The following is a 27,501-nucleotide window of genomic DNA, read 5'->3' on the forward strand; positions in this document are numbered from 1 at the left end:
CAAACATTTTCAAGAAATCCAGAATAATCAAAAGGTTAAGTCGAAATTGGTATGATCGTATATGTTTATATGTATTAGAGCACTCCGCAGACTTTGTTCTGACCGAAAATTTGTTTGCCTACATATAAAAACTGAGCCTGTTCTTCCGTCTTTACTATCTATCCCATTCTCTTCAACTCTTTCTTCCATTTCTCTTATAACTCTCGTCCATACCTTGTTTGATTTGTCTGTCTCTCATTCCTACTCCCACTCCCCAATCCCTTCCCCGCTCGCAATCCCATTTCTACGTCCACATTCACTCCTACATCAGCTAAATGTACATTCCCATTCGCCTTCCAGTCCTAGTCCCACTCCGACTATAACTACCTCTTCCACTCACAATCCCTCTGCCTGCTTCACCTGGCCGACCGATTTCTATATCTTTGTTTGTATAAACTTTTATGAAATTTTATGAAAACAACCAGCTTTTTCAAATGGCTTTCATTTAAAAAAAAAAGAGTATATATAAATAAATGACCCTTTCTCCTGTCCGGTAATGTTCCGCCTTACGATGTAGCTTCTGCAAACAAAAATTTTTTACTTCTTGCCACTACCTGCTTCCCTTCATATTTGGCACCGTTCTCTGCTACGTATATTTTCTCTTTTACCTTTTTGATTTTTCTCTTTTCTGCTCCCATTTTCTTTCCTGGCAGGTCGCCCCTGGTCCACTTCCCGGAAGGAAAAGTTTCTCATATATAAATCTTTGTCAAGGAGGTAGCATTGTACTTAATTTCAATCGAGTCACATCGTAAACAAGATTATTTGGAAAAGGTGGGCTCTGGTCCACTTTCCGGACCAAATATGAATTTCATCAACATCGCTCGAGTCGTTTAAGAGGAGTTCAGTGAAAAACACACGTTCAGAAGAAATATATATTAAAGATATATATACATAAATAAAGAGTTATGTTGTAGCTCGATGGCACAACAGACAGTGTACCATGAGAGTCTCTTATCTTAACTCACATCTTAATGCTAATTTATGGAGACAAGCCTGCCACGTATGCTTGCTGTTCCGAGCACAAAGATAGACGCTTTAGATTTTCCTTTTATTATGTTATGTTCCCTGTTGTTAAATATCTTAAAGGATGAGAGTAAGTTGGTCGAAGAAGCTCTAGAATGATTAATACTTTGGTCTAAGGTACGAGCAAGCTTTTACTATTTCCTATTCCCACCGTAAAGATAACCCCAGTCTTGTATACGCTGTCTGAGAAGATGATGGTCTGGCGACGTTACTTACCGGCATAGGACCACAATAAATTCTGGCAGGCATATATGATAACATAGTTAACATAATCAGTACTTAAAATTGTGTAAGCGAATGGTGGAGCAGCTAAAAAATATAAATTAAAAATGTTTTTTAAACTTTTTAGAAGCAATGGTTTATATACGGTGGAAATTATATGTGAAGACTATCGCTAGATAACTAATGGTTTCGAAATATTCGAAAATTTTACGAATATTTCGAACTTTTTATCTAGAGTTTCCTGAATTTTTTTGAATATCCAGTTTTGTAGCCCAATCAATTTTAGTCTCACATCCTAGAAGTCATAGGTCTCCCCGAAATATTATTGATTTTTGACAATTTTTTTCGGAAAAGCCTTTTTCATTTCATTCATACAAAAGGGGATAGCTTTGTTACTTATAAAGAAAAAAATCTTAAACCCCTTCGGAAAAAAAAATTATACTACCTACAAACACACACCAAATTTGCAATTTATACCATTTGATAATAATAAATCGCCAATTTAAAAAAAATTGATTAATAAATTGTTTCATACTGCAAATGCAACCTTGTAAAGTGTGTTTATTGAGTAGATTTAAAGTCAGTTACGCATGGCTCAACTATATGGTTGGTTCATCTCATCAGCTGATTTTATTTTTTTCATTTAACTGGAGTAGGGATTGTCAAAAGAAGATGGTAAACTCAAAATGAAACCAAAATATTACTATTGTGTAAGCTAAATTGAGTTGTATGAGCACTACTCAATTTAAATCGGCTCAATTTATTTTTCTGTTTGAACATAGTATTAGAAAATGATTTAGGTGTTATGCATAATCAAAAATAAAAAAAGTGTATAGATGATGTTTGATAAAAATATCCAATGGTATTTTCTTGTTCGCTGCTGTAGTTTCATAGATCAAAGCCTCATTATTTATTGTGAAATTAACGTTTGCTTCGCCTTATCAGCAAACAAACAAATAAACAATGGCTACATGTTACTTGACAATTCCTTTCGCCTTCCTCTTTCACATAAAAGTCGTGTCAAACTTGCTGAATCCATATCCATATGAAACAGCTGATCAAACCAACCGTAGGGAAATCAATGTTGTCATACTATAATGCTCTAGCCATAATCATACCATAACCATATGGTTTTTCGCCATATCCATAACCTATAAATATCTGAGTTTGTGAATTTATTAGCTTTTTAGATTTTTATTTTTTGTGGCTTATTATTTATGGCGTTTGTTAGTAATTGTTTGCACCTTCTTCTTTTTTATGAAGTTGACATTTTTTAGGTTAAAGCTCCAACAACCGATTTCAGTAGACATGGTGAAGTAAAAATATTGTAATGACTATAGCGTTATGACTATGTCAAGTTAGCCAGACCCGTAACGTAGAAAATGTAAAAAGCTAACCCGAAATTTAGATTTGTAAATCTTAATCCCATGAAAAGTTTTTGTTGCCAGCTGAGCTAAGAAAAACAGAAAATGCTTAACTCAGCTGACAAGACAAATTTTCCAAAAATCAAAAACATTTTTCATAGCATTATGTTAGTCTTAATAATCTTAATTTTTTGTACTAAAATTCAATGGTACGAAAAATGGCACACTGAAAGAAATGGTGCTAGTAAAATCAACAAATCGGTTCTGTTGTTCTTGACTTAACGGAGATTCGGTGAAATTGATCGAATTTCGGTTAATTCGACCTAGTTCTTTGTCAAACGAGTAATTTCAACAGAAGAGAAATTGTCGCTCTTAAGTTAACAAAATTCTGTAAAATTGACAGATTCCTGGTCAAACTAACTGATTTTTCTGTTAACACAACTGATCTCACTGGTCATTTCAATAGCTATCAACAGTCAATACATGAGCAAATTTCAAAGAGAATTTTACGCTCACTGCGCTCTCTACTTTGTACTTATGCCGATGGTGCCACTTGTTTAAAAAAAAACACCAAAATAAGAAAACCACCAAATCGAAAAAACACACAAAATGGGAAAACAACAAAAAACTAGTTTTTCAGTTATCAATACAAAACGAAAAACCCTTTTTGAATTTACTGTGCAAAAAATTATGAGATACCGGGACACCTATTTATTGGGTACAATTTTGCCACTTCTCCTCCAAGCGAAATGCAAAATTGCGCCCTCTTGTTGCAAAAGTTTTGTTTGAACGAACATGATTTTTCCAAAGTTAGTAACATTTTGTTCAAGTTTTACAAACTTTCACTCACGCGAACCAATTTAATAAGATAATAAAAAGCACCCTTTTTAAATGTTGATGTTTCCGACAACATAAAATTTTGAGTTGTTTTGGAATCGTTTCAACTTAAAGAGTTAAGAAAATTAAACTTGCCTAGTTACGTGAAAAGTTACTCCAGTGGTGAATTACCTTCTAGCGATTTGATTCTTTACTTTTCTATAACTTACAAGTTGTCTATTTAAAATGTTATGTCAAACATTTATACAAGTTTTGTTCGAAACAATCAAGTGTGGCAACTATATGCGAGAGAAGAAATTGAGAATGAGCTGACCTGCAACTGAAAGAATTGAGAATCAGTTTTGTGACTACTATTTTCATTTCTATTTGCAAAGCGAAGTTCAAAACTATAAATTAAATAAATTATAAAATATAAAATTTGGCGGAAGTGCGTTTAATAAAATAAAATAATAAAGTGTATAATGTTTAGTGTGTGCCAGCATATTTGATGTAAGCCGTTTGGTTAGTAAGTGCCACCGTGGTGTGATGGTAGTTTGCTCTGCCTGCCACACCGTATGCCCCGGGTTCGCACACCGGGCAAAGCAACATCAAAATTTTAGAAATAAGGTTTTTCAATTAGGAGAAAACTTTTCTAAGCGGGGTCGCCTCTCGGCAGTGTTTGGCAAGCGCTCGGAATATATTTCTGCCATGAAAAGCTCTCAGTGAAAACTCATCTGCCTTGCAGATGCCGTTCGGAGTCGGCATAAAACATGTAGGTCCCGTCCGGCCAATTTGTAGGGAAAATCAAGAGAAGCACGACGCAAATTGGAAGAGAAGCTCGGCCTTAGATCTCTTTACTTATTTATATGGCAACATAGGTACTTTCTCGTACAAAGCTGTCGCAACAACTTTTTTTGTTCATTTGACTACTAAAACGGTCAATTACGAATCAACTATTTGTGCGCAGTTGATTCAACATCTTGTTGCGATGGATAAAAATTAACAGAAATTTCGGTTGAATTGACCCGTATTTCGGTTGATTTTACCAGTCTTTTTCTTTCAGTGCATACTCAGGAAAATTTGTAGAGTTCGAATTTTTGCGAATTTTGCATAAGATCTTGAAATAACTTACCGTAGGGTTCGTCATATTGAATTTGAAGTTGGCCATTTCGAAAAAATGTTAAGTTGCCAGTTAATATATTCTCCACGTTGCTTGTAAAGGTGAAACAAATTTTTTTAAATTTGCATATATCTATATAAAAAGGTGTGCTTCCGCAAATATCTAAGCTTTGGTTTGTGTTTAGTGATAAAACGATGCAAGTACTGAGTGAGAAGTATATATTTTCCAAAAACTCGAGTATTTTTTTGTACTCGATGCTTTTAACCAAATATTAAATAAAGTATCGATATCTTACTAATTTGATCATTTCCGCGATACTTTACCAAGTGTTGATGGTCTAACGACCATCTCACTGTGAGTGATCTTTCTTACTCCCTCTGCTCCGCACCTTTCTCCACTCTACTTCTCCGTTTGTATTTGTATTACTTACTTAATTAATTGGCGCTTAACCGTTTAAACGGTTATGGTCGTGCAACAAGGCGCGCCAGTCGCTCCTTCTCTCTGCCAACCGGCGCCAATTGGTCACACCAAGGGAGTTTAAATCGTTTTCCACCTGTTCCTTCAAACGGAGTGGGGGCCTCCCCCTACACCTGCTTCCATAGGCAGGTTCCGATAGAAACACCTTCTTGGTCGGAGCGTCATCTTTCATTCGCATAACATGGCCTAGCCAGCGCATCCGCTGCGTTTTAATTCGCTGGACTATGTTGATGTCTGCGTATAACTCGTACAGTTCATCGTTAAATCTTCTTAGGTATTCGCCATCGCCAACGCGTAGAGGTCCGTAAATCTTTCGAAGAAATTTTCTCTCGAACACTCCCAGAGCCGCTTCATCTGCTGTTGTAATGGTCCATGATTCTGCCCCATATAGCAGGATGGGTACGATAAGTTACTTGCAGGGTATGATTTTCGTTTGCCGAGATAGGACTTTACTTTTCAACTGCCTACCTAGTCCAAAGTAGCATTTATTGGCAAGAGTGATTCTTCGCTCTATTATTTCGCATTTGTATGCTCTTCCATAATGGAGCGCTTTCATTCTCACGCATAGTTTATTGCGTGTCTATCATCCTCCTAATCAAACTAAGACCTCGAGTCTCACGTCGTCGCACGTGGACTCAGTGGCTCAGTATTAAATATGGGGAAAGAACGCTCCGCCACAGCAGCTCCCCATACTGTGATTAGGTCATAAATACCGCCCGCTGTGGCTCGGTATCTGTAAATCTTCGAACGAGGCCAAAATAAAGTCGAAAGTACCCTCTGGTTGCAAATCAGCCAATTGACACGGTCTGCATAACACCCTGGACGGCGGTTGGCAACAACGTCAAAAAAAGGACAACAACATTCCTTCCGGTTTGTCAATAAATAATTCGAACAAAATTTCGAAAGCAAAAACAACAAGCAACGAAATACAATTAATGAATGTTGTGCGATCTTCCTGCCGTTCGTTTAATTGTGTGGCATGCTGGCTATCACTATTAATAATTTGAATTCCATTCAAATTTCATAGCATGTCGGTTATTTATGTGTTCTTGTGTTGAAATCAATTTCGTTATTGGGAGCAAGTGATGTTGCTGGGAGCCATACGGAGCCAAAAGAGTCATTGCGTGGGCACCCTTGGTATAGCTAGTTTGTGCAGCAAAGGTGTAGTACTAAATTGAAATTAACCTCGAGGGTCTGCTGAACTGTGCCAATACTTGGCAGTCAAAAAGCTTTCTCCTCCAACCAAAAGCTAAGACATATTGCAATTGAATGTAAAATACTTACTTTATATTACTTATTTCAGTGTTTCTTACTGAATATTCTTGGTTAGGACCAAGAAAATAATCAAATTTTTGGCAGCGCTTATCCTGTTCGAATATGAAGAGATATCGAGAATATAAATACCAGGAGCCAAGGTACTGAAAATAATAAAAATTTAATAGTTGAAAGATAAGTAAGTATGTACTAATATTATCTTCTATAAATCTTATAAAATAAAGTCGCTAAATGACATGTATGCACATAACTTCACACAGAATGCTCCGATTTTAAAACGGTTTTTGCATTTGAGAGCTTAGCTACGTAAGAGGGTACAGTTAATATAATTTGAAGATATATATCATAGGGGCGTGGCAAATTACCAAAATGTAGTAAAAAATCATAACATTTTTGTGCACATAGCTATATCTCTTAAACGGATGGATGGATTTAAAAAATTCTACTTTTCAGTAAAACTTTGAAATATTTACCTTCGATCTGCATCAAAAAAAAAAAAAAAAAAAAAAAAAAAAAAAAAAAAAAAAAAAAAATACTTGATTCATCATTGAGTCGGCATAAAACATGTAGGTCCCGTCCGGCCAATTTGTAGGGAAAATAAAGAGGAGCACGACGCAAATTGGAAGAGAAGCTTGGCCTTATATCTCTTCGGAGGTTATCGCGCCTTACCTTTATTTTTATTTTTTTAATTCTCTGGTAAAAAAATACATCTATTGTTACCAAAAAATGTGTTTGTGTGGTTGTTCGCTGTGAACTGTGCGCGCTAATTCCTTTTGAGTGAGGCATGATGCGACACCTACATATGTAAATATATAGCATTCGCTGCGTTATTTAACTTCGGGCGTCGGTTTATAGGTATGTATGGATGTACATCACTACATAGTAGAAAACAAAGTCGCTTTTTCTGTCCCTATGTCCCTTTGAATGCTTAAACCTTTAAAAATACGGAACGGATTTTGATGCGCTTTTTTTTTAATAGATAAAGAGTGATTGAAGAAGAAGGAACGGATGAAGATATTTGGCTGAAAATTGGTGGAGGGGTAGCTTAGATCCAGGAGACCGACATAGGCTAATTTTTATCCCGTTCTGGATCGGGTCTTGAGATCAAAACGTGGACCTGGGTAATCCTGGGATATGTTTGTACAATATGGGTATCGAATGTAAGCTGTTTATGAGTACTTTGATACGGGGTATTTTTCGTACCCGCGGGTAACTAGGGTCTCGAGATATAGAAAGTTTTTATAGAATATGGATAACATATGAAAGCTGTTGATGAGTGCTTTAGTACAGAGTAATTTTTATTTATTTTTTTATTTTAATTTTTATACCGCTGGGTGACCACGGTGTCAAGATATAGGCCAAAATCTGGACCCGGATATCCCCAGAATGTTTGTGTAAAAGGGATATCAAATGGAAGCTGTTGCTGAGAGCTTTAAAGTAATTTTCATTATGATATTCGATTTAGTCGCATCAATCTGGCAAAACTGATAAATATGCATGCGAAGCCGAATTAAAGACATGACTTAATAATACCCACATAACTATTTATATACGCCCTATTCGATTTGCCTGACAATAAGGGATGAAGGTTAATGGGAAAAACTTGAGAGAAGAGAAAAGATGGAAGGAGAAGGAGACTGAGAAAGAGATAGAGTGCGACGAAGATAGAGATAGATGAAGCAAAAAGATGGAGGGAGGAGTGAATAAAAAGATTAAGAAAAAGTGAGGGGGGGGGGGGGGAGAAGAGTTAGACGGAAAAAGCTTATTAAAATTTATGTAGATAGACCAATTTAAGGCAGAACAACGCCTGATGGGTCTGCTAGTATAACTTAATTGTACAGCTAGCACTTAACGATGGATTTCTTTATTTATGTGAAACTTAATACTCACCGCAGTTTCGTTCAAGTTTTGCACAGATTTTATTTTCGGACACGAAAGTGGTCTGATAACTTGTCCTGCCACCAAACACGATGATGTCAAGATAATTAAAAGTGGCAAGGGAGCACTGAAAAAAAAAAATTATTATTTAACAATCACTTTCGTGATTTCAATTGTATATATAGTTTAAGATTTAAGTGAATAAAACAGAATAAACTCAGCACACATATTTTTTTCTTTTTGAAAATTCCTGCTACTTTTATAAGGTTTCCTATTCATCAGCATAAAAGCCCATGCATTTATAAAGAATCCGTAAAAAATAACCCACACTCAGACAGAAACGTTTAATGAAATATTTTTGTTTTTACAATCAAAACATGATTAAGTAATGTATAAGTTTTTATGTTAACGAAGAGCTTGAGGCAGGTAACAAGCTTTAACTTAAATTTTGAAGTTTTATTCATACAAATTTGTGGCATACTTCAGCAATTCAGAAGAAATTGAAAGGGGAGATATTTTATTTCCTTTCTTATTTACTTGGCGGCCACCGTGGTGTGATGGTAGCGTGCTCCGCCTATCACACCGTATGCCCTGGGTTCAACTCCCGGGCAGAGCAACATCAAAATTTTAGAAATAAGATTTTTCAATTAGAAGAAAATTTTTCTAAGCGGGGTCGCCCCTCGGCAGTGTATTTCTGCCATGAAAAGCTCTCAGTGAAAACTCATCTGCTTTGCAGATGCCGTTCGGAGTCGGCATAAAAAAAAACATGTAGGTCCCGTCCGGCCAATTTGTAGGGAAAATCAAGAGGAGCACGACGCAAATTGGAAGAGAAGCTCGGCCTTAGATCTCTTCGGAGGTTATCGCGCCTTACATTTTTTTTTTTTTTGTTTTCTTTACTTCTCCCTCCCGCATTCGTCAACATGGATGATATAGGTATGTAGCTTGTATGTTTGTGATAATTAATTAATGGGTACCGTTTGATAATTTTTACTACTGTAAAAAATCAAAAGATCCTTAAATAACTGTTAATTAATAGTACTATTTTATTTAATAAATCATAAAAAATACCAAGCTTTTTATTACTTATATAGAAAACATTTTTTGTTTCTGCGGCTTTTTACTTAACTGACACCTAAGTAGTAGAGAATATGACCAAATATTAAACCATCAGCTTCAACATTAGAATGTATGATCTTTAATTTTGTGTACACCTTTTATATGTAAGTATTTATCTCTAGCTTCGTAAATATTTTTTCAGCGGGAATCGTAAACGCACTTAGCACATTAGACCGGAAAAAAATATGCTTAAAAATCAGGAAATTTTTTATGCTTCGTTGTCACTAGGACAAATTTGTCATATCAATGAAACGGCTTGTCATACAACGTCAAATGCCTTGTTGGTTGCTCCCCGAAGGCTCTGGGGAGTGTTATCGATGTGATGGTCCTTTGCCGGATACAGATCCGGTACGCTCCGGTAACTCAGCACCGTTAAGGTACTAGCCCGACCATCTCGGGAACGATTTATATGGCCACATTAAACATTCAGGCCGTACCTTCCTCCCACCCCAAGTTAGATGAGGAGCTTGGGGTCGCCAGAGACTCGACTGTTAATGAAACAGGATACGCCACGGATATGTGAGGTTGACAATTGGGTTTGGAGAAGCTATATATTGTGCTGGCAACCTGAAAAGGTTGCGCTACACAACCCCTTGAATCTGGTATTTTAGTCGCCTCTTTCGACAGGCATAACTAGCGCGGGTATATTCTAACCACGTGACCCGCTGGGGACGTCAAATGCCTTTGCAGGCCGTTTTGACAACAAAGTGATAACTTACTTGACCAATAAGTGAAAATGGCAATTGGCCAATGGTTTGGCAAATTTGATATTAAAATTTAATTTCATTAAAAATTAAGTAATTTTCAAAATTCGTTGCCTTTATATTTTTTATATATGTAAATATCATGAAAATTGCTTTATAGGTGAACGTTTTCACTCTCAGTTTTCTCAGTTTCCATTTACAGCTTGTCAGTGGTGGTTGGTTTTCAGTAGTAACTTTGTTGTTTGCTGGAATATATACCATTGTTTTTTAGGAATATGTCGAAGAGACGTATCGTTATCTTTTATGTGACTAAGAATTTAATATGTAATTCTTGCCCATAATGGTAATTTAACCTAATATTTTTTTAAATATAATTTAAAACAGTTAACTCATTCAATTCAAATACAAAAAATGTATTTATTTTTAAGAGTTTTGCCATAAACTGAGGTCCTTCGAAAAAGATTGATTTTTGTAATGAATTTTTAATACAAGTCAAACTTAATTTTTAATATGTTAAAGAAACCATATTTTTCTTTAAAAAACATTTAAAACCAGTGAATATATATCAAGTAAATGATAAAAAAAAGTGTAAGTTTTTTAAACTTGAACACGCATCTCAGACGTACGATATTTTTCTAGTATAAAAAAATAACGTTATATCAGCAGAGTTAAAGTAAACAAGGTCTCAACAATCATAATGAACAATTATAATGAAATTCTAATATTATTTTATTTTGCTTGTGATTTTATAAATTTTTTTAACTAAAATTTATATATTTTTATATAATTTTTTATTTCGTTTTATTTTGTTTTATTATATTTAATTTTATTTTATTTTGTGTTGTCTTATATTATTAAATTTTTATTTATTAATTTTTTTGTTTTATTATATTCCCCTTTAGAAAATTTCATTTTATCTTATTTTGTTTTATCTCATTTTTTTAATTTTATTTTACTATATATATTTTTATTTATTATTTTTCATTTTATCTTTTTTTCCTTTTTATACTCAGCTGAGCAGAGCTCACAGAGTCTATAAATTTTGTTCGCATAACGGCAATCCGTAACGGCATAAACTAATCAAGATAGATATAGACTTCTATATATCAAAATGATCCGGGCGAAAAAAGAAATTTATTTAGCCATGTCCATCCGTCCGTAAACACGATAACTTGAGTAAATTGAGGTATCTTTATGAAATTCGGTATGTAAATTCCTGGGCACTCATCTCAGATCGCTATTTAAAATGGACGAAATCGGACTATAAAACCGAAAAAGTGCGATAATTCATTACCAAAGACGGATAAAGCGATGAAACTTGGTAAGTACGTTGACCTTATGACGCAGAATATAATTTGATTCCCATATCATACAAACACATTCTAGAGTCACACCTGGTCCACCTTTATGGCGATATCTCGAAAAGGTGTCCACCTATAGAACTAAGGCCCACTCGCTTTTAAAATACTCATTAGCACCATTCATTTGATTCCGATATCGTACAAACACATTCTAGAGTCACCCCTGGTCCACATTTATGGCGATATCTCGAAAAGGCGTCCCCCTATAGAACTAAGGCCCACTCCCTTTTAAAATACTCATTAACACCCTGTCATTTGACACTCATATCATACAAACACATTCTAGAGTCGCCCCTGGTCCACCTTTATGGCGATATCTCGAAAAGGTGTCCACCTATAGAACTAAGGCCCACTCCCTTTTAAAATACTCATTAACACCATTCATTTGATTCCGATATCGTACAAGCACATCCTAGAATCACCCCTGGTCCACCTTTATGGTGATATCTCGAAAAGACGTCCACCTATAGAACTAAGGCCCACTCCCTTTTAAAATACTCATTAACACCTTTCATTTGATACCCATATCGTACAAACAAATTCTAGAGTCACCCCTGGTCCACCTTTATGGCGATGTCTTGAAAGGGCGTCCACTTATAGAACTAAGGCCTAATCCCTTTTAAAATACTCATTAACACCTTTCCTTTGATACCCATATCGTACAAACACATTCTAGAGTCACCCCTGGTCCACATTTATGGCGATATCTCGAAAAGGTGTCCACCTATAGAACTAAGGCCCACTCCCTTTTAAAATAGTCATTAACACCATTCCTTTGATTCCGATATCGTACAAACACATTCTAGAGTCACCCCTGGTCCACCTTTATGACGATGTCTCGAAAAGGCGTCCACCTATAGAACTAAGGCCCACTCCCTTTTAAAATACTCATTAACACCTTTCATTTGATACTCATATCATACAAACATATTCTAGAGTCACCCCTGGTCCACCTTTATGGTGGTATCTCGAAAAGACGTCCACCTATAGAACTAAGGCCCACTCCCTTTTAAAATACTCATTAACACCTTTCACTTGATACCCATTTTGTATAAACACATTCTAGAGTCACCCCTGGTCCACCTTTAAGGCGATATCTCGAAAAGGCGCCCACCTATAGAACTAAGGCCCACTCCCTTTTAAAATACTCATTAACACCTTTCATTTGATACCCATATCGTACAAACACATTCTAGAGTCACCCCTGGTCCACATTTATGGCGATATCTCTAAAAGGTGTCCACCTATAGAACTAAGGCCCACTCCCTTTTAAAATACTCATTAACACAATTCATTTGATTCCGATATCGTACAAACACATTCTAGAGTCACCCCTGGTCCACCTTTATGACGATATCTCGAAAAGGCGTCTACCTATAGAACTAAGGCCCACTCCCTTTTAAAATACTCATTAACACCTTTCATTTGATACTCATATCATACAAACACATTCTAGAATCACCCCTGGTCCACCTTTATGGTGATATCTCGAAAAGACGTCCTAGAACTAAGGCCCACTCCCTTTTAAAATACTCATTAACACCTTTCATTTGATACCCATATTGTACAAACACATTTTAGAGTCACCCCTGGTCCACCTTTATGGCAATATCTCGAAAAGGCGTCCACCTATAGAACTAAGGCCCACTCCCTTTACTCATTAACACCTTTCATTTGATACCCATATCGTACAAACACATCCATAGTCACCCCTGGTCCACCTTCATGGCGATATCTCGAAAAGGCCTCCACCTATAGAACTATGGCCCACTCCTTTTAAAATACTCATTAACACCTTTTATACGGCGGCCACCGTGGTGTGATGGTAGCGTGCTCCGCCTACCACACCGTATGCCCTGGGTTCACACCCCGGGCAAAGCAACATCAAAATTTTAGAAATAAGGTTTTTCAATTAGAAGAAAATTTTTCTAAGGGGGGTCGCCGCTCGGCAGTGTTTGTCAATGGCTCCGAGTGTATTTCTGCCATGAAAAGCTCTCAGTGAAAACTCATGTCGTTCGGAGTCGGCATAAAACATGTAGGTCCCGTCCGGCCAATTTGTAGGGAAAATCAAGAGGAGCACGACGCAAATTGGAAGGGAAGCTCGGCCTTAGATCTCTACGGAGGTTATCGCGCCTTATATTAAAATTTAATTTTATTTTAACACCTTTTATTTGATACCCATATCATACAAACACATTCCAGGGTTGCCCTAGGTTCATTTTTCTTCATGGTGATTTTCCCTTTTTCCTCCAAAGCTCTCAGCCGAGTATATAATGTTCGGCTACACCCGAACTTAGCCTTCCTTATTATATTTTGTTTTATTTCATTTCATTTTATTAATTTTTTAAATTATTTAATTAGATTTTCTTTTATTTAATTGATTTAATACACATCATTTTATTTTTTTTATTACCTGACTATTTTTTATTTCATTTTACTTTATTTAAAGCTATTTTTAATTTTTTATTATTTTTCCATTTATATTATTTTGGTTTATTTTATTTTCCTATATTGTTTCAGTGGTTGTTTTGGATTTTCCGCCAGACTTTCATCAGCTTCTAACAAAAATTAAGGAATAGTCGAGTTTTTTGTAGTTCACGGAGATAAATGCTCAGTTTGAGTAAGCACCCAATGTGATGGCGGACGCCGTGGTGTGATGGTAACGTGCTAATCTACCACGTCGAAAATCCTGTGGTTAAGGACCGTAAAATGCAACTTCTTAATCTTTAAAAAAAGGGGATTTTTCCAGAAAAAAAGTTTCAATCGGTATAAGTAACCCATTTGCAGTAATTTGGAATTTCTGCCATTCAAATGTCCTTCTCTTACATGGTGCTAATTTATATTCGATTGCCCAGAGACCTTCCATCAATAAATAATGCCAAAGCGTGTGAAATAACCAGAAATAACTGCTTTATCGATTTCGAGTCAGAATGTGACCTAATGGAAACGCTTTTGACCACAACAGTCCACGGGTCAGCTTTGAGCAGTTTTTATTGTCAGTTCCTTTGATATAATGAAAACCAATCATAGGTTTGACAAACAATCCGCACGTATTTCTTCGTCGCCTAAGCTACTCGAATGCAAATCACGCCAAGTATTAATTTTTGTGTCCACGTTACAAAGTGTATTCATTTTCACAAGTTACTGTTTGGCTTTAATTAGGACAAAGTGACTGACATCAAAACTACCCAAAGCTGATCCGTTTTTATGTTATATTTTATAATTGAATGAATGTCGGTAAATCAGTATATATAGGACCCGATCTATGAAAAGGTGGCTTATGACTAAAAAAAAAGCTGTTAACAGCTGTTTCTCGCAATTTCTTTTTTGAGTCGTAAGCCACCTTTTCATAGACCGGGTCACATATGGTGAAAACCCTATCTAAAACCTTGTGTTAATTTATTTATAAACCCGTTTCATTGTTATACCTTTCATGAACATGAAATGGTATATTAACTTTGGTCCGTTGTTTGTAACGTTGAGAAATATAGAAGATAAACTCACCATTAAGTATACCGAATTGATCAGGGCGACGAACTGAGTTGATATAGCCATGTCCGTTTGTCCGTCCGTCCGTCCTTCTGTCCGTCTGTCTGTTTGAACGCAAACTAGTCCCTCAAATTTGGGATATCTCAATGAAATTTGTCACAAGGATGTATTTTTGTATTATATTAGACATTTGTCGGATCCGGTAGGATCGGACCACTATAACATATATGTATCTCCCATACAACCGATCGTTCAGATAAGACGACTTTGGTCATCCCTGCCGCAATTTAGAAAGTATAAACGTGAAACTCGATGATATATATTCTAATATATCATTGAAGGTATCCTGAAAAAATCACTTTGATCGAAGCTATATATAGTATATATCCCATACAACCGATCGTTCAGATAGAAAGATTTTTGGCCATTTCTGCTTTAATTTAGAAAGTATAAATGTGAAACTAAGAGATATATATTTTAATATATGATAGAAGATTTCATGAAAAAATCATTTCGATCGGAGCTACATATAATATATATCCCATACAGCGGATCGTTCAGATAGTAAGATTTTTAGAAATTTCTCCCTTAATTTCCAATATAAAAACGTTAAACTTGGTGATATTTATTTTAATATAGCATAGAAGATTTCCTGAAAAAATTATTTCGATAGGAGCTATATATAATAAATATCCCATACAACCGATCGTTCAGATAGAAAAATTTTTGGCATTTTCTCCCTTAATTTCCTATATAAAAACGTTAAACTTGGTGATATTTATTCTAATATATCATAGAAGATTTTATGAAAAAATATTTCGATCGGAGCTTTCAGATAGGAAGATTTTTGGCCATTTCTCCCTTAATTTAGAAAGTTGTAACGTGAAACTCTGTGATATATGTTTTAATATATCATAGAAGATTTTCTGAAAAAATCACATTGATCGGAGCTATATATAGTATATATCCCATACAACCGATAGATCAAATAGAAAGATTCTTGGCATTTTCTCCCTTAATTTCCAATATAAAAACGTTAAACTTGATGATATTTATTCTTATATGTCATAGAAGATTTCATGAAAAAATCATTCCGATCGGAGCTATATAATATATATATCCCATACAACTGATCGTTCAGATAGAAAGGTTTTTAACCATTTTTCCCTTAATTTCCAATATAAAAACGTTGAACTTGGTGATATTTATTTTAATATATCATAGAAGATTTTCTGAAAAAATCATTTCGATCGGAGCTATATATAATAAATATCCCATACAACCGATCGTTCAGATAGAAAAATTTTTGGCAATTTCTCCCTTAATTTCTTATATAAAAACGTTAAACTTGGTGATATTTATTCTAATATAACATAGAAGATTTTACGAAAAAATATTTCGATCGGAGCTATATATAATATCCCATACAACCGATCGTTCAGATAGGAAGATTTTTGGCCATTTCTCCCTTAATTTAGAAAGTTGTAACGCGAAACTCGGTGATAAATGTTTTAATATATCATAGAAGATTTTCTGAAAAAATCACATTGATCGGAGCTATATAGTATATATCCCATACAACCGATTGTTCAGATAGAAATATTCTTGGCATTTTCTCCCTTAATTTCCAATATAAAAACCTTAAACTTGGTGATATTTTTTCTTATATATCATAGAAGATTTCATGAAAAAATTATTCCGATCGGAGCTATATATAATATATATCCCATACAACTGATCGTTCAGATAGAAAGATTTTTGGCCATTTATCCCTTGGTTTCCAAAATAAAAACGTGATACTTGGTGATATATATTCTAATATATCATAGAAGATTTCCTGTAAAAATCATTTCGACCGGAGCTATATATAATATATATCCCATACAACCGATCGTTCCGACAAGGGGGTTTTTTCCCATTTTTTATTTTATATTTATCTTAAAAATCGTTTAGGTATGTACATCTGTTCACTATATATTCCTTATCTTATACATCCGATTATTTGGAGATTACGAACGGGATAAGATTATTGTTCAGCCCCATTCATGAAAGGTATGACAGTCCCGTCCTTAGTTTTTTCATTTGTTTCACATTTTCCCTTTGTTTCACATGCTGTGGCATTTTAAATTGATGTAACGTCAGTTGGCAAACAATAATTGCTAACGTGTTGGCAATGTAAAATTTTAATCACAGACGTAAATCTATACAGTAAGAGAAATTATCAAACTGGCGGTAGGTAATTTCCCACAAGATTACTTAAAGATTACAAAAGCGCGGTCTTTTCGTTAAAATTTCACAAAAAATTATTGAAAAGGCAAACAAATAGTTAAATTATGGTTATTATATCAAAATAAAATTTTTCTAGCGTTGGAATTGACGAATTTCGTGCCACATTTCCCCAATGGTGAATTACCTATCCGGGATTTGATGGTTTACCGTTTACCATTATTCGTTCTGTTGGCGGTTCTCTATTTTTATACGTTCTCTGGTTTTAATGCCATATTTTCTACAGCTTGGACGTTTTTAGGTGTTGGGCAGTTCAATTGCCACTCTGTAGTCATTTTGATATACGATGCTATTTGATTTACTACTCACACATTTACACACCTTCACGCTGCCGTTACCGTTAGTTCGATGACTTTTTTGTTTACCTCAGACTTTGTTTTATATATATTTTATACTAGGAGACCCGGCAGACGTTGTTCTGCCCTAAATTTGGCCTATCTGCATACATTTTAATAAGCTTTTTCCGTCTGACTCTGCCCTCCCCCCTCTTTACTTTTTCCTAATCCTTTTATTCACTCCTCCCTCCGTCTTTTTCGCTTCATCTATCTCTATCTTCGTCTCATTCTATCTCTTTCTCAATCTCCTTCTCTAGTTTCTCTTCTCTCAACTTCTTTTCATTCTTCTGCTCCCTTATTGCCTGTCCCAGAGGGCAGTATGTATTTTATTCCAGCCCCAGTCCCACTCCGAGTCTCAGTCCCAGTCCTAGTTCTAAGCAAAGTCCCAGTCCGTCTCTGGATAATATATTACTCTGTACTAAAGCACTCATCAACAGCTTTCATTTGATATCCATATTGTATAAACACTGTCTAGGCATTCACTGGCCCACCTTTTGGCCTATATTTCGAAACCCTGTACGTCGATCGCAACCAAACCTATGTAGTAACCACCGCGTGAGGTTTACGCAACTTGTGTGAAACTTTGAACAAAATCGACCGACGCATCTCTTCAAACACCGGCGACCAACTTACACACATTTTAGCCTTTCTTTCTATATATATAGATTTTTATTTTTCACACTTCACTATAATATTAAAACAAAATGCAGATTTTCGTTGCTTTTGAAATTCGGCTTAAAAATTGCACATGGAACAACTAAAGACTCTCCTGAATTAAAAAAAAATGTCGTAGTACTTCTAAATCGCGGGCCCCCTCAGAAACCCCGGGCCCGGTTCTAATCCCCCCCCCCCCCCCCCACCTTTTCGACGGGCCTGGTGATGTCCTATACTTGATATCATTCGCTAATATATTTTTTATTGATAAGCACGTTGTTTAATTAAACTCCATCCAATTACATGTAAGTATATCCGCACCACCTGAAAATGTGAGTGCCGGTGCGTATACGTAACATATTATTATTACGTATAAACAAATAAAAAAATTTGCAATAAAATAATATTGCGACTATAAACTGAGATATAACCTATCCTATATTTCAAGTTAGATTGAACTACATACCGGGTGCAAAACAAATTCAAAATCGGTTCAGTAGTTTAGGAGTCCATCGGGAACAAACATAGTGATTTTTATATATTAAGATTATGTGTATAGATAATATGCCCGTTAGTACCGTGTTTGGTTAAAATATTTATTTTCTATAGAAAAACTATTTTTACTTTCAACATTTGTTTAATGGGGGTATAAGAATACATTTTCACCGAACCCAAAATAAGTGTTTGTCAACTCTTTAATGCAAAATATCTCTTGACAAAAATTAAATTATTGCTTTTCGTTTTCGGTTTACTGATACAAAGGGTAAAACACGTCTTTCCTCTATACCGCTCTCGATTTTTTTAGACCGGGTTTAGCAGTCGCGTAAAAAAAACACAAACACGGGATGACGGTTGATCAGGATGAAGAACTGAGTTGATTCAGCCATCTCCGCCTGCCCGTCTGTCAGTATGTATGCAAACTAGTCCCTCAATTTTTGAGATATCTTGATAAAATTTGGCGAGCTGGTATATTTAGATTTCCGATTAGACATTTGTTGGAACCGGCCGGATCGGAACACTGTAGCATATATCCCCCATACAAACGATTTTTCAGAAAAGAGGACGTTTGTTATATCTTCTTCAAAGTATCAGATTGAAGCTTCAAACTTCACCACATACTTTCGAATATTGCTCATATTGTTGGCTGAGAAAGTGGTGAGATCGGTCGTATATATAGCATATGTCCCCTACAACCGATTGTTCATATAAGAAGCTTTTCGTAATTACTTCCCCATTTTAACAGCTCGACGATTCAAATATCACCGAATGCTTACGTATAGACCATTCATTGTTGTCTGAAAAAATTATATAGATCGGTGGTATATACAGTATATATTCCATTCAACCGATTGTTCTAATAAGAACCTTTCGCAATTTCTGCCCCATTTTAACAGCTAGAAGCTTCAAATTTTATCAAATACTTACGTTTACGCCATGTATTTTTGCGATAAGTGATTTATGGTCACAGCTATTGCATGCAAACCACAAAAAACGTGAAACTGTGCATCCTCACAAAAACTAGAAGGCAACTTGCCTGATTATTTGAAAAGTAAGATAAAATATGTAAGAAGTGTTCATTCCGTAAATACAAGGAGAAGAAATGATTTTATTTTACCTGCTTATAGAACAGAAGCAGACAAATATAATTTGTACTATAAAAGACTAAAATTCTACAACGAATTACCAAATGATGTTAAATCTAGTAACATAAGGGTATTTAAACACAAATTGTACAATTACTGCAGAACACTGCCATTCTAGTGCAAGATGGGCACACTTTCGACTCATCAATACCATTCCATACATCGCGATTACTCTACGCTGGCACTAGGAAGCCTTCCCACGTACGCAAAAAGTAGCCGAATACTGTAACGAATCACTCAACCAAATGAGTGCATCGCCGTTCAGATGTTGCCTTCGCACTTTAAATACGTTAACAGCGTCAGATACAACTGGCAAGATCCTTGCATTGGTTGTTGTTGTTGTTGTAGCAGTGCTTCGCCCCACCTAATAGCTGCGACCGATCACAAATTGTCAGCAATATTCCCTAACGGGAGTCCAAGGAAACTTGTTGTTTCAACAGGGGTAGACCAAAATGAAAGGGGTGTTTAGAGGCGTTTCCTTGCATTGGTGTCATTCGTCTGCTATCCATATGTTACTCCATTTTGCATATAAATTACTTTAATTAGATTATATATTAATTACTTTATATAGGTATAAGCTAGGCTTAGTATAAGCTATAAGAAATAAATAAATAAAACAACCTAAAGACCTATTTTACTTCCTTTATATTAGGTCGGTTGAATGTTTGTCCGCTTTTCATACATATCTTGTAATCGATTCTTAAGTAACTTCTCGTTGAGCTACACACGTGAATTTTTACAAATAGGTTAGAACACCATTACAATGCAACAAAAGGAAAAAAAAATCCGTTAGGTGGCGCACGGATCGAAATAATTAAAAAATAATTTGAAAATTTACAAACCAGCTTTTAAGTAACTTATCGCTGAGCTAGAGATTTGAAATTTCAAACTTAATTCAGAGGTCGATGACACGATACAAAAAGATTTGCTGGGAGGCGCACGGGATGAGATATTTAAAACTCGTACGAAACGGAGGGAATTTGGGATTGATTTTTATGTAAGTTCTCAGTGAGCTACAACTGTAAAGCTTCATAGATAAGATAAGACGCCGAGAAAATTTAAGAAAAGGAGAAAAAAATTCCGTTAGATGGCGCACGGATCGAAATATTTAGATAAGAATTTGGAAAGTTGAAGTTTTGAGATCCATTTTTAAGTAACTTCTCATTGAGTTACAAACATGAAACTACACAGACAGGTTAAGACGCCGTGACAAAGGTGGAGCGCAATTGATGGACTAATAATATTTCTTTTCCTACCAACTTTCCAATCTAAGTAATGTGCGCTCCGTTTTTATATTTTTACGTCTCATAAATATTATGCAATTTATAAGTCGAAATTTAAGAATCAAAGTTTAGCAAGATTATTTACTTATATAAGGAGACATTTTTCGCTGATTTTCGTCCATTTATATTAAGGAAGTGCTTAACATTTTTTTATTTTATTTTTAGTTTATTATATTCAGCTATGCAGAGCTCACAGAGTATATTAATTTTGTTCGCATAACGGAACCCCGTAACGGCATAAACTAATGGAGATTGATATATATAGACTTCTATATGCCAAAATGATCTGGGCGAAAAAAGAAATTCATTTAGCCCTGTCCTTAAACACGATAACTTGCGTAAATTTTGAGGTATTTTAATGAAATTTGGTATGTAAGTTTCTGAGTGCTCATCTCAGATCGATATTTAAAATGAATGAAATCGGACTATAACCAGGCCCACTTTTTCGATATCGAAAATTTCGAAAAACAGAAAAAGTGCGATAATTCATTATCAAAGACGGATAATGCGATGCAACTTGGTAGTTGGGTTGACCTTATGACGCAGAATAGAAAATTAGTAAAATTTTGGACAATGAGTGTAGCACCGCCCACTTTTAAAAGATAGTAATTTAAAAGTTTTGCAAGCTGTAATTTGGCAGACGTTGAAGATATCATAATTCCGCAGTAACGTTACTCCTATTACTACGTGTGTTCTGTATAAAAATTGAAAAATCGGATGACAAACACGCCCTCTTAAAAAAAAAAATTTTAAGTCAAATTTTAACAAAAAATTGAAAATCTTTACAGTATATAAGTAAATTATGTCAACATTCAACTCCAGTAAGGATAAACTGCCAAAAAATACAAAAATTTAAGAAAATTTCAAAAGGGGGGTGGCTCCACCCTTTTTCTTTTAATTTGTCTAGAAATCTTTTAATACCATAGTCGAACAAAATCTACCAATTCTTGCGAAATTTGGTAAGGCCATAGCTTTTGTGGCTATAAATGTTTTCTGTAAAAATGGAAGAAATCGGTTGAAGCCACACCCAGTTTTTATACACAGCCAACCGTCTATCCTTCCGCTCGGCCTTTAACACGATAACTTGAGCAAACATCGATATATGTATCTTTACTAAACTTCGTTCACTTTCATTCTAAACTCACCTTATCTCTTGGTATTAATAATGGCAGAAATCAGACTATGACCACGCCCACTTTTTCGATATCGAAAATTTCGAAAAATGAAAAAAATGCCATAATTCTATACCAATTACGAAAAACGGGATGAAACATGGTGATTGGATTGGTTTTTTGACACGAAATATAACTTTAGAAAAAACTTGGTAAAATGGGTGTGACATTTACCATATTAAGTAGAAGAAAATAAAAAAGTTCTGCCCTTGGAACTATGACAGGAATACTGTTCGTGGTATAACATATATAAATAAAACTAGTAACGAAAGCTAAATTCGGGTGTAACCGAACATTACATACTCAGCTGAGAGCTTTGGAGACAAAAGAAAGGAAAATCACCATTTCGCAAAATGAACCTAGGGCAACCCTGGAATCTGTTTGTATGGCATGTGTATCAAAGGAAAGGTGTTAATGATTATTTAAAACGTAGTGGGCCTTAGTTCTATAGGTGGACTTTTTTTCGAGATATCGCAATAAGGGTGGACCAGGGGTGACTCTAGAATGTGTTTGTACGATATGGGTATCAAATTAAAAGTATTAATGAAGGTTTTAAAAGGGAGTAGCCCTTAGTTGTATATGTGAAGGCGTTTTTGAGATATCGACCAAAATGTAGACCAGGGTCACCCAGAGCATCTTCTGTCGGGTACCGCTAATTTATTTATATATGTCATACCACGAACAGTATTTATGTCAGGATTCCAAGGGCTTTTGATTTCGCCCTGCAGAACTTTTTCATTTTCTTCTACTTAATATGGCAGGTGTCACACCCATTTTACAAAGTTTTTTCTAAAGTTATATTTTGCGTCAAAAAACCAATCCTATTACCATGTTTCATCCCTTTTCCATATTTGGTACAGAATTATAGCATTTTTTTTCATTTTTCGTAATTTTCGATATCGGAAAAGCGGGCGTGGTCATAGTCGGATTTCGGCCATATTTTATACCAAGATAAAGTGACTTCAGATAAGTAAATGAACTAAGTTTAGTTAAGATATATCGATTTTTGCGCAAGTTATCGTGTTAACGGCCGAGCGGAAGAACAGACGGTCGACTGTGTATAAAAACTGGGAGTGGCTTCAACCGATTTCACCTATTTTCACAGAAAACAGTTGCCGTCATAGAATCTATGTCCCTACCAAATTTCACAAGGATTGGTAAATTTGTGGTCGACTTATGGTATTAAAAGTACTCTAGACCAATTAAATGAAAAAGGGCGGAGTTACGCCCATTTTGAAATTTTCTTTTATCTTTGTATTTTGTTGCACCATATCGTTACTGGAGTCGAATGTTGACATATTTTACTTTTATACTGTAAAGATATTAACTTTTTTGTTAAAATTTAACTTAAAAAAAAAAATTTTTTTTTTAAAAGTGGGCGTGTTCGTCATCCGATTTCGCTAATTTTTATTGGCCACACATATAGTAATAGGAGTAACGTGCCTACCAAATTTCATCATGACATCTTCAACAACTGCCAAATTAAAGCTTGCAAAACTTTTAAATTACCCTGTTTTAAAAGTTGGCGGTGCCACGCCCATTTTCCAAATTTTTTCTAATTTTCTATTTCGCGTCATAAGGTCAACGCACTTACCAAGTTTCATCGCTTTATCCGTCTTTGGTAATGAATTATCGCACTTTTTCCGTTTTTCGAAATTTTCGATATCGAAAAAGTGGGCGTGGTTGTAGTCCTATTTCGTTAATTTTAAATAGCAATCTGAGATGAGCACCCAGGAACCTATATCCCAAATTTCATCAAGATACCTCAAAATTTACTCAAGTTATCGTGTTTTCAGACGGACGGGCAGAAGGACGGACGGAGGGACGGACATGGCTAAATGAATTTCTTTTTTCAACCAGATCATTTTGATATATAGAAGTCTATACCTATCTCGATTAGTTTATGCCGTTACGCATTACGGTTATGCGAACAAAGTTAATATACTCTGTGAGTTCTGCTCAGCTGAGTATAAAAAGGCATCCACCTATAGAACTAAGGCCCACTCCCTTTTAAAATACTATTAAATACCTTCCATTTGATACCTATTTCATACAAACACATTCCAGGGTTTCCCTAGGTTCATTTTCCTACTTTGTGATTTTCCCTTATTTTGTCTCCAAAGCTCTCAGCTGAGTATGTAATGTTCGGTTACACCCGAACTTAGCTTTCCCTACTTGTTTTTATAGCCATCTGTACTTTTACAGCTGATTGGATAACGGTTTGTTGTACAGTAAGCCGGGTCGATTTGTGGGGAGGCAAAAAAATCGCCCATTGCCCTTTGAAAATCGTATTCTAGGGATCAAAATAAGAAACTTTGCCGAAGGAACCATACCTCTAAAACGAATTCAGATGTCCCCCCCTTTGAGTTTATTTTTCTCTTCAGAAATATATTTAGTCAGAACATATGTAAATGAAAAAATGAATTTAACTTAGTAATAGAAAAGAAATTAAAAAAAAATTATTAGAAATTAGCGTTTTTACAACCCCCTTTTAAAACCAAGGCATCACTGTGATGCATTTGCATGTCGTAAACATAGTTTTGTGGGTTTTTTATTCAACCGTTTCAAAAAATGAAGGTATCACTGTGACATAATTGCAGATCGTAAAATTGCTTGTGTTGTTTTTTTAAGCCACCACAAGACACAGCAGGTAGAATTGAAATTGCGATCCAAAGGGGGGGACATCAGAATTCGTTTTAGAGGTATATTTCCTTCGGCAAAGTTTCTTATTTTGATCCCTAGAATACGATTTTCATAGACCAATGAGCGATTTTTAAATCGACCCGCCCTATTGTACAGGTATAAAGGAATCGAGATAGATATATACTTACATATATCAAAATCATCAGTATCGAAAAAAAATTTGATTGAGCCATGTCCGTCCGTCCGTCCGTCTGTCCGCTAACACGATAACTTGAGTAAATATTGATGTCTTTACCAAATTTGGTTCACGAGCTTATCTGGACCCAGAATAGATTGGTATTGAAAATGAGCGAAATCGAATGATAACCAAGCCCACTTTTTATATATATAAACACAAAAAACCTGATTATTTAGTAAATAATACACCTAGAATGTTGAAATTTGACGTGTGGACTGATATTGAAACTCTTGATAACACATATAGTTTGAAACAATTTTTTAAAATGGGCGTGGCACCGTCCACTTTTGATAAAATCAATTTTTCAAATATTATTATTCATAAATCAAAAATCGTTAAACCTATCGTAACAAAATAAGGAAAGCTTTTAAGAAAAATTAACGAAATCGGTTAAGGACCACGCCCACTTTTATATAAAAGTTTTTAAAGGGGTCGTGGACGAATAAAATTAGCTATATCTTTGCAAAAAAAGCTTTATATTAATGGTATCTCATGTGGATTTATAACAATGAATAGGAAAAACTTTTTAAAAAAATAGGCGTGGGACCGCCCTTTTATGACTAAGCAATTTTCTATGTTTCGGGAGCCATAACTCGAAGAAAAATTAACGGATCGTAATAACCCTATTTCATTACGATCGCAAATTTTTCTTATAGCAGGACATATTTCTAGAAAAAATGGGCGAGATCGGTTAAAGAGCACGCCCACTTTTATATAGACGATTCTTAAAAGGGTCGTAGATGAAAATAATAAGCTATATCTTAGCGAAAAAGAACTTTGTATCAATAGAATTTTACTTTATAAATTAAATTATAACATTACATTGGAAAACACTAAAATTTTTAAAAATGGGTGTGGCACCGCCCCTTTTATGACTAAGCAATTTTCTGTGTTTTTGGAGCCATAACTCGACGAAATATTAACATTTCGTAATGAAATTGTGTACACATATTTGTAGCAGAAAATATTTCTAGTAAAAATGGACGGGATCGGTTAAAGACCACGGCAACTTAGGTATAAAACAAGTTTAAAAGGGTCATAGACTAGAACAATATCTAAGCTATAACATAGCAAAAAATAGGTTTGAATCAATGACATTTCACTTATCAAGTTTTATTGTAAGAGGAAATGGGGAAACAATTTTTTACGGTCGGTGCCACGTGTTATGTAGAAAAGTAATTTATCTGAAATGAAATGTATAATTGAAGCTCACACTGAGTATATAATGTTCGGTTACACCCGAACTTAGACAACTTTACTTGTTTTCGATACAAATTACTTATTCGATTCGATACATTTCTGAGAAATAATCGCCGAAGATATCGACGTTACTCCGATTTCTTTTCAGCTTTCGGGAAGAACTGTTACCCCAAAGCGAAACGATATTTAGATACGAAAGCGGTACAACATTTGGAAACTATTTTGATAGGAATAAAAAGTACTAAAACGCTAAGACGAAAAGTATCGAGGAAGAAAATATGCCTGTATCAAGAAATTTATACGCGGAACTTCATAGAAATCTATGAAGCCACTAGACTAGAGGAAAATTTTGGGTTTTGCTTAACATTTTAAATATTTTGCAAAAAATCTCTGTTTGGATCATTCGCCATATAAATTATTGAAATAAAAGAAAATTCAAAACGTTACAGTTAACTATCGCCTAAATATCTGCTTGGAGGCCAAAATTATGGTAAATTATTTCTGAAATGATTTTATATCGCCTTAGTAACTGCAAAACGTATCGAATTAGTTACTTCTTGGTGATAGACGATAAAATTATCTAATACTTCCTAGCCGGGAAACTTTGAAAAGGTCTATATAGATATATTTTTCAAACGACTGCAGAAATGAAATACCGATTTGACAATGTGGCCGAATCGATCCGCTTGGTATTTTTAAATTTTGTTCGAGTGTGAGCGCGTTGAATGTAGCTAGTAGCCTATCAGTAGGTACTGTTAGGTTGAACTGGCTGGCCCGCAAGTACATCCATAGACTTAATGAGTCCCAAGTGTTACCATAGTGTTTCTCTAAATTTCAAACACCTATAGCAGTATGTCGTTTACTCATATGTATGTATATCGATTTGACTCTTAAAATATCTTTTAATTTACAACACTATCTTTCAATAAATCTGAAAGGATAACATTAATTTAGTTACTTACATAGAAAACTTTTGTTTCAGCATTTTATATAGTATTATCTTGAAAATCACAAAGATCAAATATCACTTACGTCTTCGACACCAAAAATGACAATGTCATATTAAAATGTGTCACTTCTTTTATATTTGCACTCTTCGCCGATTTTTCAGCAAAAATGCCACACACACACAAAGCACATTATATATATTCAAATAAATAAAC

At 35.0% G+C, this 27,501-nt stretch overlaps 1 protein-coding gene across 1 annotated transcript in view; it reads right to left on the reverse strand.

Annotated features, from left to right (window-relative positions):
• The window catches only part of LOC137242765 (apolipoprotein D-like), a 29,099-nt gene extending 1,716 nt beyond the window's left edge, over positions 1 to 27,383 (reverse strand). The window contains exons 1-5 of the mRNA XM_067770016.1: positions 27,301 to 27,383; positions 8,227 to 8,341; positions 6,346 to 6,479; positions 4,597 to 4,676; positions 1,279 to 1,371 (exon numbers count right to left, since the gene is read on the reverse strand). Of these exons, the coding sequence (XP_067626117.1) occupies positions 1,279 to 1,371; positions 4,597 to 4,676; positions 6,346 to 6,479; positions 8,227 to 8,341; positions 27,301 to 27,323 (445 nt within the window). The 5' untranslated portion in view covers positions 27,324 to 27,383. The remainder of the gene's footprint in view (positions 1 to 1,278; positions 1,372 to 4,596; positions 4,677 to 6,345; positions 6,480 to 8,226; positions 8,342 to 27,300) is intronic.
• Positions 27,384 to 27,501: the final 118 nt, after the last annotated feature.

Source organism: Eurosta solidaginis, chromosome 2, assembly GCF_040869045.1.
Source record: "Eurosta solidaginis isolate ZX-2024a chromosome 2, ASM4086904v1, whole genome shotgun sequence".
In the NCBI taxonomy this organism is placed as follows: Eukaryota; Metazoa; Arthropoda; class Insecta; order Diptera; family Tephritidae; genus Eurosta; species Eurosta solidaginis.